This window comes from Callionymus lyra, chromosome 7 (genome assembly GCF_982586985.1).
Source record: "Callionymus lyra chromosome 7, fCalLyr1.hap1.1, whole genome shotgun sequence".
Lineage (NCBI taxonomy): Eukaryota > Metazoa > Chordata > Actinopteri > Syngnathiformes > Callionymidae > Callionymus > Callionymus lyra.
In genome coordinates, this window is record NC_141824.1 from 21,757,596 (window position 1) to 21,775,330 (window position 17,735).

Below are 17,735 nucleotides of genomic sequence, written 5' to 3' on the forward strand. Positions count from 1 at the left end.
CATAGTAGCACTTCAAGCAGAGCAAACAAAGGCGTTCAGTTTACAATACATCATAAGTGTAAGCGTGCTTTTGGGAGATGAGCCGTGAACAGGAAATCATTGAATCATAAGATTCCAAGAATCTCCCAAATCAAAATGTTCATTCTGCTTCATCTACTAAAAGCAAGGCGTATATCAACATAAAGAACAAACTTATCGCTAAGGTGTTTGTGTTGCATGTGTTTTACCTCCAAGTGTGAAACTTTAGTGAGTATACTCTTTTTTTCTCCTTTTTTTTCTCCTTTTTAAATGAAACACTATTCTATTTTTGTATGTTCTATATAGATTTGACTCCATTACATTGATAGAATATTGAATATTGTGAATACATGGCTCTGCGTTTTTATTACTCAATAGTACTGTGTTATGGTTTTTTCATCTTTTTTTCTGTAATATTTCGTTAAACATGCATCCCTCTGAGTAAAGAAACAGGACAAGTTGTGATTGGTTGGTTGTGGCCTGGCAGGTCGTGGTCGTGACGCACAAGCTGGGTTCCCTTCTTTTCTCAGGAGTCAGATCTTTAGATGTATTTTTTGGGGATCATGTTCAATAGAGAACCTGTTGAGAACCTCGTGAAAGTTACTTCTGTGTTAGTCGGAGCTAAGAGAGGCTAAAAGAATGCAGATCTATAAGTTAGTCCTATAAGTTATAAAGTTAATTAAGTTAACATTAGGTTTGCCACTAACAAGGGTACGTGGTTGATCGTGTGTGCGAGTGGTTGTCTGTCTATGTGTGGGACCGTAGCCTGGCAAACTGTCCAGGGTGTCCCCCACCTCTCGCACCATGAAAATAAATAGAAGAAAAATGAAAGACAGAATATCAAATGAATCTTTTTCAAAAGGTAGTGAGGGAGTAAACATGTATTTTTCAGAAAGGATCACGTTAGATCTTAAAGGATGTATTTCGATTAAAAAATACACATTTTAGGCGAGGGAGAAAGATGTTGAACTGAAGGGGGCGCTCCTTCACTTCTCCAACTCAACACGGCATGTGTCGCGTTGCTACTGGAACACAGCAACAAACCAGACCAAACCCACTCAGGCCAGTTTTGCCGGAAGTTCACCTGGCAAACTACAAGCTGCTGACAAAAAAGAAGAGCGACACTTCAGCCTTTTTTTTTTTTTTTTTTCCAAAAATCCGAGTCAAGAACTCTCTTTTTGATGCAAGCAGTGTTTGTTCAGCCTTTTCATAAGATATCTTTTGTTGTCCTAGCAAAATTCCTTGTCGTTATAGACATATTGTTTTTTTTATTATTCAAAATAAGATCTCAATATACATGATTCTCTCTTTTTTGACTATGTACAGAAGTGCAAAAAAGTCAACCTCTATCAGCTAAATCACTTCAGCAACACCTCCACTGTTCAAGTTCTTCATCCCGACGTTAAAGTGATTCAATATGCAGCTTGTTTCCAACATGGCCCGATTTCCAGGGAGAGTAAAAATATGAAAACAAGAGTTATTATTATTATTATTTGAAATGGATACAGTAGAAAATAACATCTTGAATCTAAACATCTACATTTTTCAATTACATTCTTTTTTCTTTTTTTTTCTCCTCTAAATCGTATATGACTAGTTACAAACCATACAATAAAATATTACTTGGCAACGGTTGCTATGACAACAACCTGGCCTTGCTGCTCTATTATTATTATCACCGTTAGATATAAAACATCTTTGTTCAAAGAACTTACACACGACAAAGACTCGAGTGAAAACTACGGCTCGACATTATGAGACGATCGAACTGAACATGGAATTTTAGGTGCATTAACACACACAAACACACAACTTATGGACCTCTTTTTTTTCCTTTTTTTTTTTAACCAAAGATAAATATAATGCTCTAAAACAATAGACGTCTAAGAAACCACCTCCGAAGAAACATTAAGACAACAAAGCAGTCGAGTGCTCTGCACGCGTCTGTGTGGTGAGAGTTTAGGCATCCGGATGGTTTGCAATGGCGTTGTGCTGACCCGATGGTACATTCTAAGGCTTGGATGAGAAATACAATCGTTTTTTGATTCTGGGCCACAATCCATCTTCTCTCCACCAGTTTAAACACAAACAGCCACATTAAGAAGCAAAAACATCTACTGAAGCACGACACTCGCGTACGAGGATTTGGATCGATTTTCTAGATCTGGTCGAACCACAACATTCAGCGTCAAAGAAAGACTTTGGATCTTAGAAGATTTCTAAGGTAGATGTTTTGAAGTAAAAGTCACACAACGTTTGTTCAGGTGGACAAAAGATACACTTATGCCCCTTTAGACACAGATGTTCATCTTCGAGTAAAATGTCTCATGACTATGAATGAACCAAGAAATATACTTGCTTTTAAACATAAAGCATTTCAAATGTGAGCAGCTGTGTGGTTTTTCTTTCTTAGAAGTCTCTGTTAAGAGTTTGCACACCAAATAATTTGCTATATTTAACATACAGAGTCTTACGTGCTTCTTGAACTCATATTAAATCAAATGTGTGTCTGTAAATAAGAACTATTTTCGGATTTTTAAAGATGATTTATGCTGCAAATTAACGTACAGGTTTTTGACTATTTTACTAATTTTAGCACCCTTTTCCCCCCTAAAAACCTGCTATCATCCTTTCTTTATGCATCTTTTTCTATTGACTATGAGAATCTGGATTATTTTGAATATTAAAAAAAATGATGAATATCAAGTTCTGTATACAAAATAAACAGGTCTACTAAAAGTATAGTAATATAGTACAGTTTAAAGTGTATTGTCAGGCCTAAATAGTTATCATAATTGTGTATTTTAGCGATGATACATATACAAATTATTTTTATTTTTAACGGTTTTCCACACTATGTGAAAGCAAGTATATTTCCAGACTGGTTCTCTCAGTTTTTTGTTAATTTTATAGAAAGCAAACTGGATTCATTTTTTTTTTCTACCTATTCCAATGTTGTCGTTGCATCACTGCACACAAATTATACTACACAAATGATATCATGATGTCTTAATAATCACACAATTATACAAGCCCGTCTTCTGTCAAACACATGTTAAATAATTTAATTTTACACCCAATATATCGTCAAATATAGTGAGTATAAGATGGTCTCAATCAATATTTGGTGAAATAAAAATATTTTTTAAAGTGCCTGCGTGTAAAAAATAAAGTAAAATGTTATTAATGTGTGAATGACTAGAACATGTTGACAAAAGGGTTCACTTAACATGTAACCGGCGACAAAATGTTACAATTTCCCACAAAACACTACGAAACAAAATGCTAAAGTTTGCATAATTTGAATAAATAGATTTTGTCTCCTGAAAGAATCTACTGACATCAACATGATATTAAAAGTCAACATATCCGAGGAGAATTTGGTGTTTTCGATGACCTTCAGACTCTTTTACTTAACAATACTAAACATGTAATTAAGTTTAAAAAAAAAAAAAGACATTCAGCACTTTCAAGTTTCCCTTTTTCAGTTTCAACTTAAATACATGGATCACTCTTTGTGTAAACACATAAACAAATACACATTAAACCCACAAACCAAATCTTCTTGGTCTCAGGACGTACAGCATCAACGGACATTATGACCACTATGTTTTTTTTTTTTTTAACCAAATTTGAACATTCAAAGTGTGTCGGTTGAATTAAGATCGTACCAATGTCTTTGTACGGTCTCTGATGTGTGTGTGTGTGTGTGTAAGTGTGTGTGTGTGAGATACACCGGAACACCTGGTGTTAACATGCAGGTGTGTTTTCACACCAGTCCTGTGTTCCACTGTGGATGTTGCAGATATGAAGGGTGACAGCCGGACTCAACATTGGCTTGATCCAGTTCCATCTGCTCCGACAAGAAAAAACATCTTTAGAAAGAGTTAAAAATAAATATCAGACACACGTCAAACTTTTAGTAACATCACAAGTTTGTATCCTTTGATCAGATTTCAACCAGAAGTTAAAGTGATGGCAAATGTCGTACAAAAATGCCGTACAAATCTTCTATATACATTTAATAACCTGTATTCATGTTTTAAATGAATCTTATAAAGATAATAACAACTTTTTTTAGGTTTTAATAATAATAAAAAAAATACGTCAATGACTCGAACAACTGTTCAAATTTGTATGTTAGCAAAATAAGTCAATTATTGACAAAAAACAACTCATGAAATTTCATGAAATGTCCACGACAGGATGATTATCAGGTGATTTGGTCGTCTTCATAATTATATGAAGGCCTAACAATATGAGCTTCTTGGCAGAATATTTGTTGTAAAGAAAGTTCTCATACTTGTGTATCTTAGCGATGATACATCTTGACATTATCAATGATTTCCCACAGTCCATGTCACATTAAGTAGAGCAGGACCCGAGGGAGACTTGTCACAGTTTCAACAATGAACGTCTTCAGTTCTTATTCTCGTGGGATTTAAAGTTTCATAACCAGACTTTACACCTGGATTTTCTTAATGTCAAGAGTGTGGAAGCATCGGCGCGGCAGTTATTGGCCAAAGAAAACAAACGTGAATACAAAGTGAAAGTAAAGACAAGATGGTTGAAGCAACTAAACAAAGATGAGCTGTATGATGGTGCTGAGGTTGCACGAGTTGAAGGAGTTGAAGGAGGTGAAGGAGGTAAAGGAGGTAAAGGATGTGAAGGAGGTAAAGGAGATAAAGGAGGTGTAGGACATGTTGGAGGTGTAGGAGAGGAGGGAGTTGAAGGAGGTGAAAGAGGTAAAGGAGGTGAAGTATGTGAAGGAGGTAAAGGAGATAAAGGAGGTGTAGGACATGTTGGAGGTGTAGGAGATGAAGGAGTTGTAGGAGGTAAAGGAGGTGTAGGAGGTAAAGGAGGTAGAGGAGGTGAAGGATGTGTATGAGGTGAAGATGGTGAAGGATGTCAAAGAGGTGAAGGAGGTGTAGGAGGTGAAGGATGTGATGAGGTGAAGGAGGTGAAGGAGAAGAAGGTGAAGGAGGATAAGAGGGTGAAGGAGGTAAAGAAGGTGAAGAAGGTGAAAGAGGTGAGGGAGGTGTAAGAGTTGAAGGATATGTACGAGGTGAAGAAGGTGAAGGAGGAGAAGGAGGAGAAGGGGTGAAGGAGGTGAGGGAGATAAAGGAGGAGAAGAAGGTAAAGGAGGAGAAGGGGTAAAGGAGGTGAGGGAGGTAAAGAAGGCGAAAGATGAGATGGGAGTGTAGGAGGTGAAGGAGGTGAAGTAGGGGAAGGAGGAGAAGGGGGTGTAGGAGGTAAAGAAGGTGAAGGAGGTGAAGGAGAAGAAGGTGAAGGAGGATAAGAGGGTGAAGGAGGTAAAGAAGGTGAAGAAGGTGAAAGAGGTGAGGGAGGTGTAAGAGTTGAAGGATATGTACGAGGTGAAGAAGGTGAAGGAGGAGAAGGAGGAGAAGGGGTGAAGGAGGTGAGGGAGATAAAGGAGGAGAAGAAGGTAAAGGAGGAGAAGGGGTAAAGGAGGTGAGGGAGGTAAAGAAGGCGAAAGATGAGATGGGAGTGTAGGAGGTGAAGGAGGTGAAGTAGGGGAAGGAGGAGAAGGGGGTGTAGGAGGTAAAGAAGGTGAAGGAGGTGAAAGAGGCGAAGAAGATGAAGGAGGCGAAGGGGGTGAAGGAGATGAAGAAGGTGAAGGAGATGAAGGAAGTGAAGGAGGTAAGGGAGGTGAAGGAGGTGAAGGAGATGAAGGAAGTGTAGGAGGCGAGGGAGGTGAAGGAGGTCTGGGAGGTGAAAGAAATTAAGGAGGTGAGGGAGGTGAAGGAGGTGAAAGAAGTGAAGGAGGTGAGGGAGGTGAAGGAGGTGAAAGAAGTGAAGGAGGTGAAGGAGCTGAGGGAGGTAGAGGAGGTGAAGGAGGTGAAGAAGGTAAAGGAGGTGAAGGAGGTGAAGGAGGAGAAGCAGGTGAAGAAGGTGAAGGAGGTGAAGGAAGTGAAGGAGGTGAAGGAAGTGAAGGAGGAGAAGGAGGTGAAGGAGGTGAAGAAGGTAAAGGAGGTGAAGGAGGTGAAGGAGGAGAAGAAGGTGAAGAAGGTGAAGGAGGTGAAGGAAGTGAAGGAGGAGAAGGAGGTGAAGGCGGTGAAGAAGGTAAAGGAGGTGAAGGAGGTGAAGGAGGAGAAGCAGGTGAAGAAGGTGAAGGAGGTGAAGGAAGTGAAGTAGGAGAAGGAGGTGAAGGAGGTGAAGAAGGTGAAGGAGGTGAAGAAGGTGAAGGAGATGAAGGAGGAGAAGGAGGTGAAGCAGGAGAAGGAGGTGAAGCAGGGGCGGTACATACTGTTCGGGTGGAGACTCCTACATCTGGGTCACATACTTGTGACTAGTCAGATGCTCTGCAGATATTATTGGAATCTGATCAGAGGAGAAGAAAGGAAATAAAAGGGAGAGAAAGAGTCAAAAAAGGAGTGAAGTCGAAACCATGAGGACTGGCGTCAATCACTTCATAACAAAATGGCGGATGAAGAAGAGCGTGCTGATCGGCTGATCACAGCATCACATGCGTGTTTCAGTGACACGAGGGAATGGAACCGACACACTGAGCGAGGCGGGGCCAAGAGACGAGGCAGGAGAGGAGCAAACCTGATTGGCTGTTGCAGTTGCAAAGGGAACACTTGTGGCGGATGTGGTGGCGGCAGTGGCTGGAGTAGCACCGTGCATCATGGGTACTTTGTGGAGAGATCACATGTCAACGTTTTACACATCATCATCAACATCAAGTCATGATCGTTCACTCCAGACAGAAGCAGTCGAGCGTGATCGGCTCATCATTCACTCGTTCATCGGTGCATGTGATGCAGGTGGATGGGTCGAGCACAGAGTGACAGGTGTCACTCAGCAGAGATGACAACACTTGAAGGATGAGTCAACTAGTTCCACAAACACACCAGAGAGTAAAGAGACACCTACCAACACTCGTCGCAGGTGTCATGCACAATATGGAGCCTTCCCATCATGCATTGCACAAGGAAGAGGGTTGGATAGAGGAGAAGGAGGAGAAGAGTACAATCGTCAATGAAGAACAGGAATGACACTGAAGTTTAAGTCTGTTTATCAGTGTCTATCCATCCATCTACATGTCATCCATCCATACTTCCATTTAGCTGACCATATGTCATCCATCCATCTATCCTTTCAACCATCCATATGTCATCCATCCTTTCATTCATCTGTCCATATGTCATCCATCCATCTATCCTTTCATCAATCCATGTCATCCATCCATCCTGCCATTCATTCGTCCATATGTCATCCATTTATCTATACTTTCATCTATCCATCATTCATCTATATGTCATCCATTCATCCATCCATTTGTATGTTATTAATCCATCAATCCATATATCCATCCGTCCATCCATCCATCAATCCTTTCATCCATCATCCATCATCCATCAACCTATCCTTTCATTTATCCATCAATCGATCCATATATCAATCTGTCCATCCATCCATCCTTTCATCATCATCCATCCATCCATCCTTTCATCCATCCGTTAATACATCCATCCTTTCATCCATCATCCATCATCCATCATCCATCATCCATCATCCATCATCCATCATCCATCATCCATCATCCATCATCCATCCATCCCTATATATATCCGTCCATCCTTTCATCAATCAATCCGACAATCCATATATCCATCCGTCCATCCATCCTTTGTAGATCCATCCATCTTTCCTTTCATCTACCCATCCATCCATTCCACTATCATCAAGCCATCCTGTTCTATCCAGCAACCCATTTGTCAACAATCCATCATCCATTCATCATAATTCTATTAATATGTCATTAATCCATCCATCCATTTATCCATCTAGCATCCATCTTTCACCCATCCATCTGTCATTAATCCATTCATCTGTCATCCATCATCCATCCATCTGTCAACCATCAATCCATCCGTCCATCCATCTATCAATAAAACACTCCTTCCATTTATCCCTCATCCATCCATCCACCATCCATCCATTTGTCTAGCACCCATCTATCATCCATCCATTCATCAGTCTCAATCCATCCATACATCTATCTATCAATCAAACCCTTCATCCATCCCTCCATCATTATAATTAGTGAGAGTGCAGTGAGTGCAGACAGACTTTAAATCATATCACTAACTAGTTTAAACTTTAAAGTCATTATAATTTAACAAAAGTCTCCTGAAAACCAGAGAATCTCTCAGAAGTCTTGTTCTGGTGCACTGACCCGACTGTCCAGCAGCGAGAGCTGTGTGAGGATCTGACTCTCACACTCCTGACAGTTTGTAACTGGCTATTTATGGCCCGTCACACGGAAATATAGGGCAGATGACAGTGTCGTGGCCAGAAAGACCGAGTTGAAACTGAACCTCTTATGTTTGTATGAAGACACAGTAGCTGTTGTGAGGACAGAAAAGTAGTTGAACCTCCATATTCTGTGTGAGAAATTAAGTTAAGTGTAGTTATCGTTTGAATAAACAAAAATCTTATTTTCATCTATGGACCTTATTTTTTAAAGATTCTCCACATAAAGTATAACTTTCATATGTGAATATATATCTTTTTTAGTCGTACATTACTTAAAAGAACAATAGGCTAAAATACAATTAATTTGTGTGTTTTTTTAGTAACTTGAACTTGACTCAACAAAACACATAAATACCAATAACTTTGGGGAACTAAAAAGAACGGTAAATAAAAAGAAAATGTTTTCTAAAAACAACTTCATTATTAAAAAAACCCCACTAAAGCTGCATTCAGATCAGCAACTTGACCTAGACTTTGGTTTCCAAATTTAAAATGAAAATAAAACTGGTGTTCTTGAATCAACATCACTGCGGGAAAGTCTCGTAAAATCACGCCACAAATAAAGTTTTGTACTTAGCAGTGGATGTTATGTTGTGGTGAACACACAGTCAGTAATTACAGTGGGAAGCACAATAATAAAGATTTTTATGGACATTAATTTACTCTTTAATACACTCTTAGCTAGTCAAATCAACTACACTAATAATCAAATATTGGACGTGGAATAAAAGATGGTAAAAACTTTGTTCCTCAAACACGTTTTTTTAACGAAGATAAATCCTTTTAAACTGTACTTGGATGCGACAAACATGTTTTGCTTACGACCTTGGTACTATTGAACCTCATTTTCATTTCTTTTCGACGAGAGTGTGGCCTCACCTGACGGGATGAAGGCTGCCTGCTGTTGAAACTGCATGTTGGCCAGGGCCTGTTGGTACTGGAACATTCCGGCGTTGAACATTGTGTTGGCACCGTTGGCTTTTTCAAGTGCGGGTCTCTTTGGTAAAGGAGGCAGGACTGGAGGGAGGCCCTTGAGGGACACACGGACAAGAGAAGTCAATCCTTCCGAAGCTGCGTGACACACTTGAACAAGTCCAGCTGCTTTTATTTAATGAGAAAAAAACCCACATTTTCAAAGACTTTCTGCAGCTAATTTGCATGAGTGATGGCGTGAAATGTTCAGCCACATGCATGGAACACAAAGGTCATGCAAAGGTTAAAGAAAAGATCCTGAATAATACAATTAAAACCATCTTCTTGTATTGGTTAGTAAATCTATGAAACGATTATAGTTTCAAGGTTAACGTCTAAATCTATCTGCTAGCAAACGACAACATGCCAAGCTAGAAGGCGAAAGGTCAAAGTACCGGGTCAAAGGTCGCGTCGAGGAGTCGCTTCAGCGGTTTGACAGCCGACTGAGTCTTAAATATCGGGCAGCGAGCGCATGATGGCAACGGGCCAGTGGGGGGTTCAAGCACAGTAACATAAACCAGCAAGCGGAGGGTGCGCCATGGGGGGGCAGCAGTGCATTGTGGGTCGGTGAGAAAAAAAAAAGCACAAACAAAAAACAAAAAGCAAACAAAAACAAATCATTTGAATGTCATACACAACTGCAAAACAGGCTCATGCGCAGTAATTACAATGATTATTACCTCTGTTTGTATGTAATTACAAAAGCTAGACAAGTTTTAAAGTCTATTTTTATTATTGTTCATTCAAGTGTTATATATTATAAAACAAATATTATTGTTTAATTTTTCAAAACTCATTTTTATAAAGTAAATGGACAGTTTCAAATCCACATAGAAACAGCACCTAGCTCATTAATTCTACTTGTTATTAATATAATAAATAAAATAGATATAAAATCTAATTTACTTCATAAAATTGATCATTTACGCATTTTTACGCAACACTACTTACAAAGAAAACATTAGCTCATCGCTCAAACCCTTGACGGAGCCAAGGCCCCGCACAATTTGGTAGGATTCATTTACTACAATCCATTTACTTCATGTATACACACAATTTAAAGTAATTATTTTTGTTTAACTGTGAAGTAAAGTGAGCGTAGTACTCAGTGAGTAACACCCTTTAGATATTCTGAGCCTTAACTACAATGTAACACATCATTGTCAATATTTTTAAAGATTAAATTATTTTTATTATAATTGTGACAATCTTCAAATAAACAAGAAACCTAGTTTGTGTGTTATGGTGGTAAAAACATATTTATTTGAATAATTTTTAAAAGGGTAAATGTGAATGTCGTGCAAATTGAAAATATATATGGTCACTAAAATGTTAATTAAATCAAATATTTCCACTTTAAATCCCTGGCACACATCAGTGGACGATCAACCACTCTACATGAAGACGACCTGCTATAGCTACCATGGCTGCAGCGGCTGCCGCCTGGTTGACCTGGTGTTGAGCCGCCTTGATCTTGGCCTGCAGGTGAGCCGGCGGGTGGAAGTACTTGCACTTCTCCCTGGAGCAGCGGCCCTTGATGTAGTCCATGCAAACAGTCACTGTGTTGTCGTTGGTGTCGATCATGGTGCTGTCGGAGGGGTGGGCGAAGCGGCAGTCGTTCTCTCCACGTGTGCAGTTGCCCCTCTGGTACTCCCGACACACCTGGAACACAGACAGACACTTGTTCACTCAGGTATTGATAAAATCTCATCCATTTTAACCAATAATCAAATGAGTTGGCGCCTTGTAGTATCGTATGACAACAGCAGGGGGCAGCATCCGTTTGGCAGGATGGAGTCAGACTATTGATCGGGGGAAATTAAGATGCACTTAAGCCTCGTCTACTCCTTTTTTTCCCCAAATTTTAAAAATAGATTTTTAGTCAGAGACCACATATTTGTGCAATAAGAAGAGAGTCCATTTGACTAACTACAGGAAATTGACAGACCAGTAAAGGAGGACAAATATCCAATCATAAACTATAAATACAGATCATTTGACTTGTTATCTTCAAATCACTCAGACAAACAAAACAATTATATGTAAATATTAAATGTTTATTCTTCATTTTTTCTTGGGTTAAAAATAAGGATACATTTCCATATACTTTTAAAACAGTTATTTTTCAAGATAAATATAATCTATGCATATTGCACTATAAAAACTTGTATAAAGTGGACAAATTAAGTTTAAATAAGCTGTATAGAACATAAGATTTTCTGTGTAAATTATACTCAAATTGATGAACTAATTATGTTTTTAAATGTTGTTAAAGCAACACGTTGTATCGTTTTAACAATATTATATTTTTATTTGATTTTATATTATTCATGACTCATGAAGTAGATCTCTCTCGCTTTATTCTCAAAAAACAACGTTCTTTTAACAATGACCCGTCTGGAGAGTCTATGAGTGTCATGTTTTACAGCAGTGAGTCACAGTTGTTTTCAAATAAAAACTGACATAATAAGGTCCTTTATCTTATTTAGCAAAGAAATATAAACCCATAAGAAATTGGCTGTTGCGAAATGAAACATTTACGACACTGTTATTACACTATTTGGACACGAGAAGGAACCAGGAATGCAAATAAAGGGCAAAGTAATGTGTAGATTTAACCTCTATTGTATCATCAGTGTCTGTTTTTACAAAACTCTCTTTTCATTGAAATATTTACATTAGAAAATGTGCTTAAGCCCCGCCCACTGGAGCTAAAATCTTGTTTCCCATAATCCACTTTTCTGTGATTGGTCAAGGATCAAGGTTTATCAACCTCGGAAGTCTCCACCTCCAAGGGACTCGTTGTATAAACAAAGCAGGGCGTCATTACAGCTAATGGAGCTAATAATGGAGTATGCTCTTGTAACCTCTCGTTCGCTTGGATTTCAAAATGCTTCTTCAAACTAACAAAAGTCAAAGCAAAAAATGATAATTCTAAAAAGGTTTTTAATTAAAAAAGATGTTAAATTTGAAGCAGCCTAGATACATTCCACGTTTATCATTTAATTTATGCGTAAATAGGTGTTCATAATGTTCTGGTCAACCTGCAATATGTTTTTTTTTAACCTTTTTAAATGGAGCATGTATCAATTTCAAGAGACGTCGTTTTCTTTTCATTACAACTCCATCCAAACCGTCTGCCATCATTTATGTCGACGTGTCGCTGCAGTCGTCCTCTAATGTAATACTTCAGATCAGACCATCCAATAATGTCTGGTCGTCTTTCGTGGCCCTGAGGGGAGAATAACCCCCTCCTCACCCGCTGTGTTGTAACAAATGAGTTGAGATTTCATGACGTCGTATCGATCAAGCCATAATTGGAGGAACAAATTGCTGTTTACCAGATGTCTTGCTTATTAGCGTCTGGACGCTGAAACGTTTGATTTGTGTCCGTCAGAGGAAGAAAAAAAAAAAGCTTGTTATTCTTCCCGAGCAATGGCGGCCCCTGCCTCGACTCATCACACACAATCACACACCCACGTGAGCCACGGATACCTTCGGCCTCGTCTTCCACCTTTTCTTTAAACACAAACTCACGGCAGCCGCGGCCGCATTTTTTAAAGGGGAGGATTGTTGTCGGGCAGATGTTGGAGAGGAGTGAGGGAGGGAGGAACGGAGGAGGAGAAGGTTTGAGTGGCTGAGAGAGATTGTGATCGAGACCGAGTGAGACTTCTCTGCAATTAAGGGACTCGGGTGGAAATTAGAGGACGAGGAGGGAAGATAATGGGAACACGTTTGACATTCTCGGCAGCCGGTGAGAGCAGGTGTCGTCTGCTCCGGCACGAGAGGCGACCGATCTGTGGAGGGAACCGATGAAGACCATCTTACATCTACAAGTGGTTCCAGAGAGATCCAGAGTTTTCTATTCTTAAACCTTGACTTTGAATCTTACTTGGTAAAAGCAAAAAAAGTTGTATTTGGTTCTACTGTACTATAATAAATATGTTATATTGAGTTATATGTATTTATTATGTTTAATAATGACAACAAATAATTACGTCATTTAAAAAAACTCAATCAAAAAAGAAAAGTACAGGTATTTAAATAAAGATGAATACAATTTTACGATGTTGTATTGACAGTACATAGTACACAACAAATGAATCTCTTCCACAGGTTGACAACTTTTTGTGTAGCCAAATATATGTTTATACTTTGTTTATTGTGGGTCATCTGGTAGTAAAAATCCTCCTCCAAAAAAATTATAAAATACAATTTAAAACGTTTTATTTCTTGATGACCCTGGCGAGTCAAGGAGAGAAAGACCATTGAGCTGCTTGAAAGGCCACTTTTGGGTCACGAACCATCAGTTGAGAATCTGAAGGCCGTAGAATGGAACGAGGAAAAAAAATTATAAAATTAAATTTAAAACGATTTGTTCCTTGATGACCCAGGAGAGTCATGGAGAGAAAGACCATTGAGCTGCTTCGACGGCCTCTTTTGGGTCACGAACCATCAGTTGAGAATATGAAGGCCGTAGAATGGAATGAGGAGAAACAACACAAACTCTGTGAGAACCATATTTGGTTACTTGCTCTAGAGGAAACTCCAAAGTAATGGTGGATGTTATACGCTGCTATACAAATGCAAGGGAAACATTGGAGAGAGACCAGTGGGTTGCTACACAGTCTCCCAAAAACAGATTAATTCAGATGGTGGATGGGGTTCATATCCTGACAGCTGCAAGTTTTCATGGTTGTTACGCCTCTGACTTAAACATTAGCTCTAGGTAACAAACGTATTTTGGTTGATGAAACAAATGTCACGACAACGATACTGTTGAAACAGATCAGCCGTCCAGTTTAATAATAGCTTCTTACTCCTGCGTGACATTTGAATGTTTTCATGATGACTTCACGTGGTCTGGAGAACATTTCAGGGACAGCAGTCAGGACAGTTTTTTCTTCTATAATAGGAATTTGATCTGTAACTAATCTGCTGGTCCGAGCGCTTCATTTTATCAGTGTTTATTTTATAAGACAAACAGCAGAAGCTCATACATGGCTGCCGTTTTTTTACCAGAGATATTCTTAGCAAAGCAAGTGAGGGAGAAACAGGTCTTAATGGGAAGTTTGTCACTGAAAAACTCAACTGAAGGTGAATAATCGAAAAGGAACAGTTACGGTACTTACAGTTACGTTAAAAAAAACAAAAACATTTTGAAGTATAACTAAACGTATGGCCACTACCTGGACAAAGATGTCTTAATATTATGACAAGCTTTTCAAAAACAAGATGTCAGCAAAAGAACACTATAGCAATTTTCAAAAAAATACACTTTTCTTTAGGAGTAATGAAGATAATAATTGTAATAATGTTTCTATTAGAACCATAATACCATAGGTCATCTTTTTATGTTTGCAAAATCTGCCTCATGTAATATGTGCGTGTATTGCATTTACTTATATAAAGAATTATATAGTATTTTCCGCTTTGTGGGGATATTTATTTTTCCCTTTATTGTCTTCTTTTCACGCTGAATTATCAAGTACTTTACTTCAAAAAGTATTTTTTTTAATTAAAGTTTCCAAATGAATATAATACCCTTTCATAATGTACAAATACACATTTAAGTTATTATTTATTAGGTCCTGATTATCCCAGACGGCTTAAAAATTCAAATATAAAAAAATACACATGACCAAGAGAAGAAAAAGTGTCAAACCCAGATTCAGTGGATTTCTGCCGATTCATGCTTTTTTTTGGGTTGAGCTGTAAAAGATAACTTTGAACTTTCATCAACCAATCAAGGGTTAATAAAAAAGCAATAAAAAATGCAGCTTTTTATAGGTATTAGGGAAATAATTAGGGAAAAAACATCATAATTGTTGCTATTATAATTTAAAATAAAAAATAAAAACAACACTAATATATATAACTGTACATATTAAACATATAATTAAATAATTATGAATTACGGTTTTTATTGTGTTGGACTGAGAGTGGCTAAAAAAAACCATCATCTTGGTCAAAATATTTTCTACCTCCTCACACATTCTTCATCATCAAACCTTTTTTTTTTTGTGTTTTCTCAATTATTTCTCCCACCTTTGCTCGACACACTGGCATCAACTTGTCCATCGATCCCTGAGGCTCCCTCCATCACTCTCCTGTCATTGACCCACTCCCTGGCTCCGCAGGTTGCCCACTCTGTTATCGGGCCTTCAGACCCCGACATCCTCGCCCTCATTAATTAAGCGAGCGGCTAATGCTACAATTTAAATGTATCCCTCCTAATGTTCCTGCTCGCCTCCCGCCTGCGTCCAACGATTTCTCCATTATTCCGCTGCAAGTGTTTCCCGGGTGGGGCGGCGTAATGGATGACATCGACTCACAGTCCAATTAATGATCATCCGAACACGACCGGAAGGGGCTTCGCTCGCCGGCCCCCGCGTGACTGATGGCTCTGATCGAAGAATTAAAGATTCTCCTGAAAACTGTAACGGTGGAGCCTCGGCCCCCGTGTTTGACGGACGGGTTGCGCTGGCAATGTTTGCGCAGATAAACACATTGACGTCTCTTCAACGGGGCTCCTGTAATAACTGAGTTATGGTAATGACGTGTACTTACAGCAACAACAACTGTGTACCAGATCCATAATTGAAGTCAACACACAGAAGCTGATGAATGGAGACGTAGGGAAACACACATCTTTAATATTTTTGGCAAATCTGTAAAATAAACTGAGGGAAAAAAACCTCATGGAGTTAAAAGTTGTTTTTTAATTACTACTGTAAATTTCATAATATTTCCTTTTGCCATATTAGAGCCGCACTTTCGTCTTTTAAACTGTTACATTTACCTGTATTTTATATTCTGCCAAAAAGATTTAGTGATCAAAATGAGCAAAATAACTCAAAAACAGATGAACAAACTACGCCTGTCTTTGAGCAGGTTTCATTGAACTGATCATTCATTTTTTTAATTCTTAAAAATCCAAAGAATTATTATAATAAAATCCATGTAAGGAAGATCTGACTAAAGTCCGTGTTACAGGTTTTTAGTTTTGAGGCAATAAAACGATACAGCTGTCAGTTTTTTTTAATAATTAAAATTCTTTAAATTAGATAATGTATTATTCAATTATCTTGATTTATTTGTATTTGTCTTGATTGTAAGAATCTCCTCCCCCCTTTGAATAACAAGACATTATTTATGATTTATAAATAAATAAATGCAAACTAAATTAAATCACATAAACACACACACACAAAAAGCAACATTTCAGCTTATTTCCCCCATTTTATCTTGTTACTTGTACTTTATTTCTCATTTTTTTCTTTAGGTTGTTGGTCACTGTCCGGATCACGGATATTATTTATTTAAATTCAACGTATTTAATTTATATTTTTGTTAATTATTCATTATGTATTTCAAATTTCAAATTAATGTACCTTTTTTATTGAACATTTATTCATATTATTTCATTATTTTATCCTGTGCTTTCCTTTAACACTGGCAATAAAAGTATATATTGTGGCTCCTTAGAAAAACGAAGCGGTCAATAATCTATTAAAACCTCATAATACAAGAATAAACATGTGGTTTACTTTCGATATTTCGACTCCAGCTTGTGAATGTCTGTGTATGAACGTTCTGTCCGTCTCACCTCCAGTCTGTCGGTCCTCATGAGCTTCTGCGCGGCAGCTGCCACAGGTACAGGGATGCTGGGGTTGCTGGTGACCAGTACAGGTCCGCTGGGCAGGAGGTCAGCAGGCATCAGACCGGGCGACACAGGACCAAGGTACGGGTTGAAAGCAGCAGCGGCTGCTACAGCAGCATTGGCGTTGGTTGCAAGGCTGGGTGTGACTGAAAACATGGGCTGTTGAAATACAAGTAAGTAAGTAAGTAAGTAATATTTATTTATATAGCGCTTTTCGAGACCAGGGTCACAAAGCGCTTAGACAATCAAAACAATACTCAAAAAAGTACATACTTTAAAGATCAAGATAATACTGAGAACAACACAGGAGTTCGAGAAATTCAAGGAAAAGCCTGAACAAATAGAAACGTCTTAAGGTGGACAAGGGAATAGTTCGTCAAATACTCCATAAATTATAATTATTTTCAATATTTGTTTGAGTTTCTTGTTGTCTCTCTCTTCCTTATTTAACATTAGCTTGCATTTCGATAACAATCCATCAGATGTTTGATTCAATTTCTTCTATGTGATGCTTTTAATTTGGAAAAAAAAAGAAAAAGTTGTCCGCTTTATGACAACATGAATCCTGCTCTACAGTCAATTTGACGTAACTTTAAGGCACGTGTCAAACAAGTCTTCTTATGTGGCCGGTGGTTTGTGTTTCCTAAAATAAATTAAATATTATTAAATAACACAAACACTATAATAGTATGTAGTAAAACTTCAGATGTAATCAAGACAAAAATGCAGGTTTTCATAAAACTCAAAACGGTGAAAGTTTTATTGAAAACAAGAACACTTTCCAACTCTTTTTCTAACT

At 38.2% G+C, this 17,735-nt stretch overlaps 1 protein-coding gene across 6 annotated transcripts in view; it reads right to left on the bottom strand.

Annotated features, from left to right (window-relative positions):
• Nucleotides 1–281: 281 nt before the first annotated feature.
• Nucleotides 282–17,735, bottom strand: part of LOC148075645 (muscleblind-like protein 1) — an 83,242-nt gene continuing 65,788 nt past the window's right edge. For 2 of the 6 annotated variants that reach the window (XM_087796248.1, XM_087796249.1), the window contains exons 4-9: nucleotides 16,883–17,095; nucleotides 10,696–10,935; nucleotides 9,181–9,331; nucleotides 6,916–6,951; nucleotides 6,589–6,674; nucleotides 282–3,871 (exon numbers count right to left, since the gene is read on the bottom strand). In XM_087796248.1, the coding sequence (XP_087652374.1) occupies nucleotides 3,788–3,871; nucleotides 6,589–6,674; nucleotides 6,916–6,951; nucleotides 9,181–9,331; nucleotides 10,696–10,935; nucleotides 16,883–17,095 (810 nt within the window). In that variant the 3' untranslated portion in view covers nucleotides 282–3,787. Of the gene's footprint in view, nucleotides 3,872–6,286; nucleotides 6,361–6,588; nucleotides 6,675–6,915; nucleotides 6,952–9,180; nucleotides 9,332–9,668; nucleotides 9,723–10,695; nucleotides 10,936–16,882; nucleotides 17,096–17,735 lie in introns of all 6 variants that reach the window. The other 4 variants (XM_087796253.1, XM_087796250.1, XM_087796252.1 and 1 more) reach the window with 4 other exon arrangements.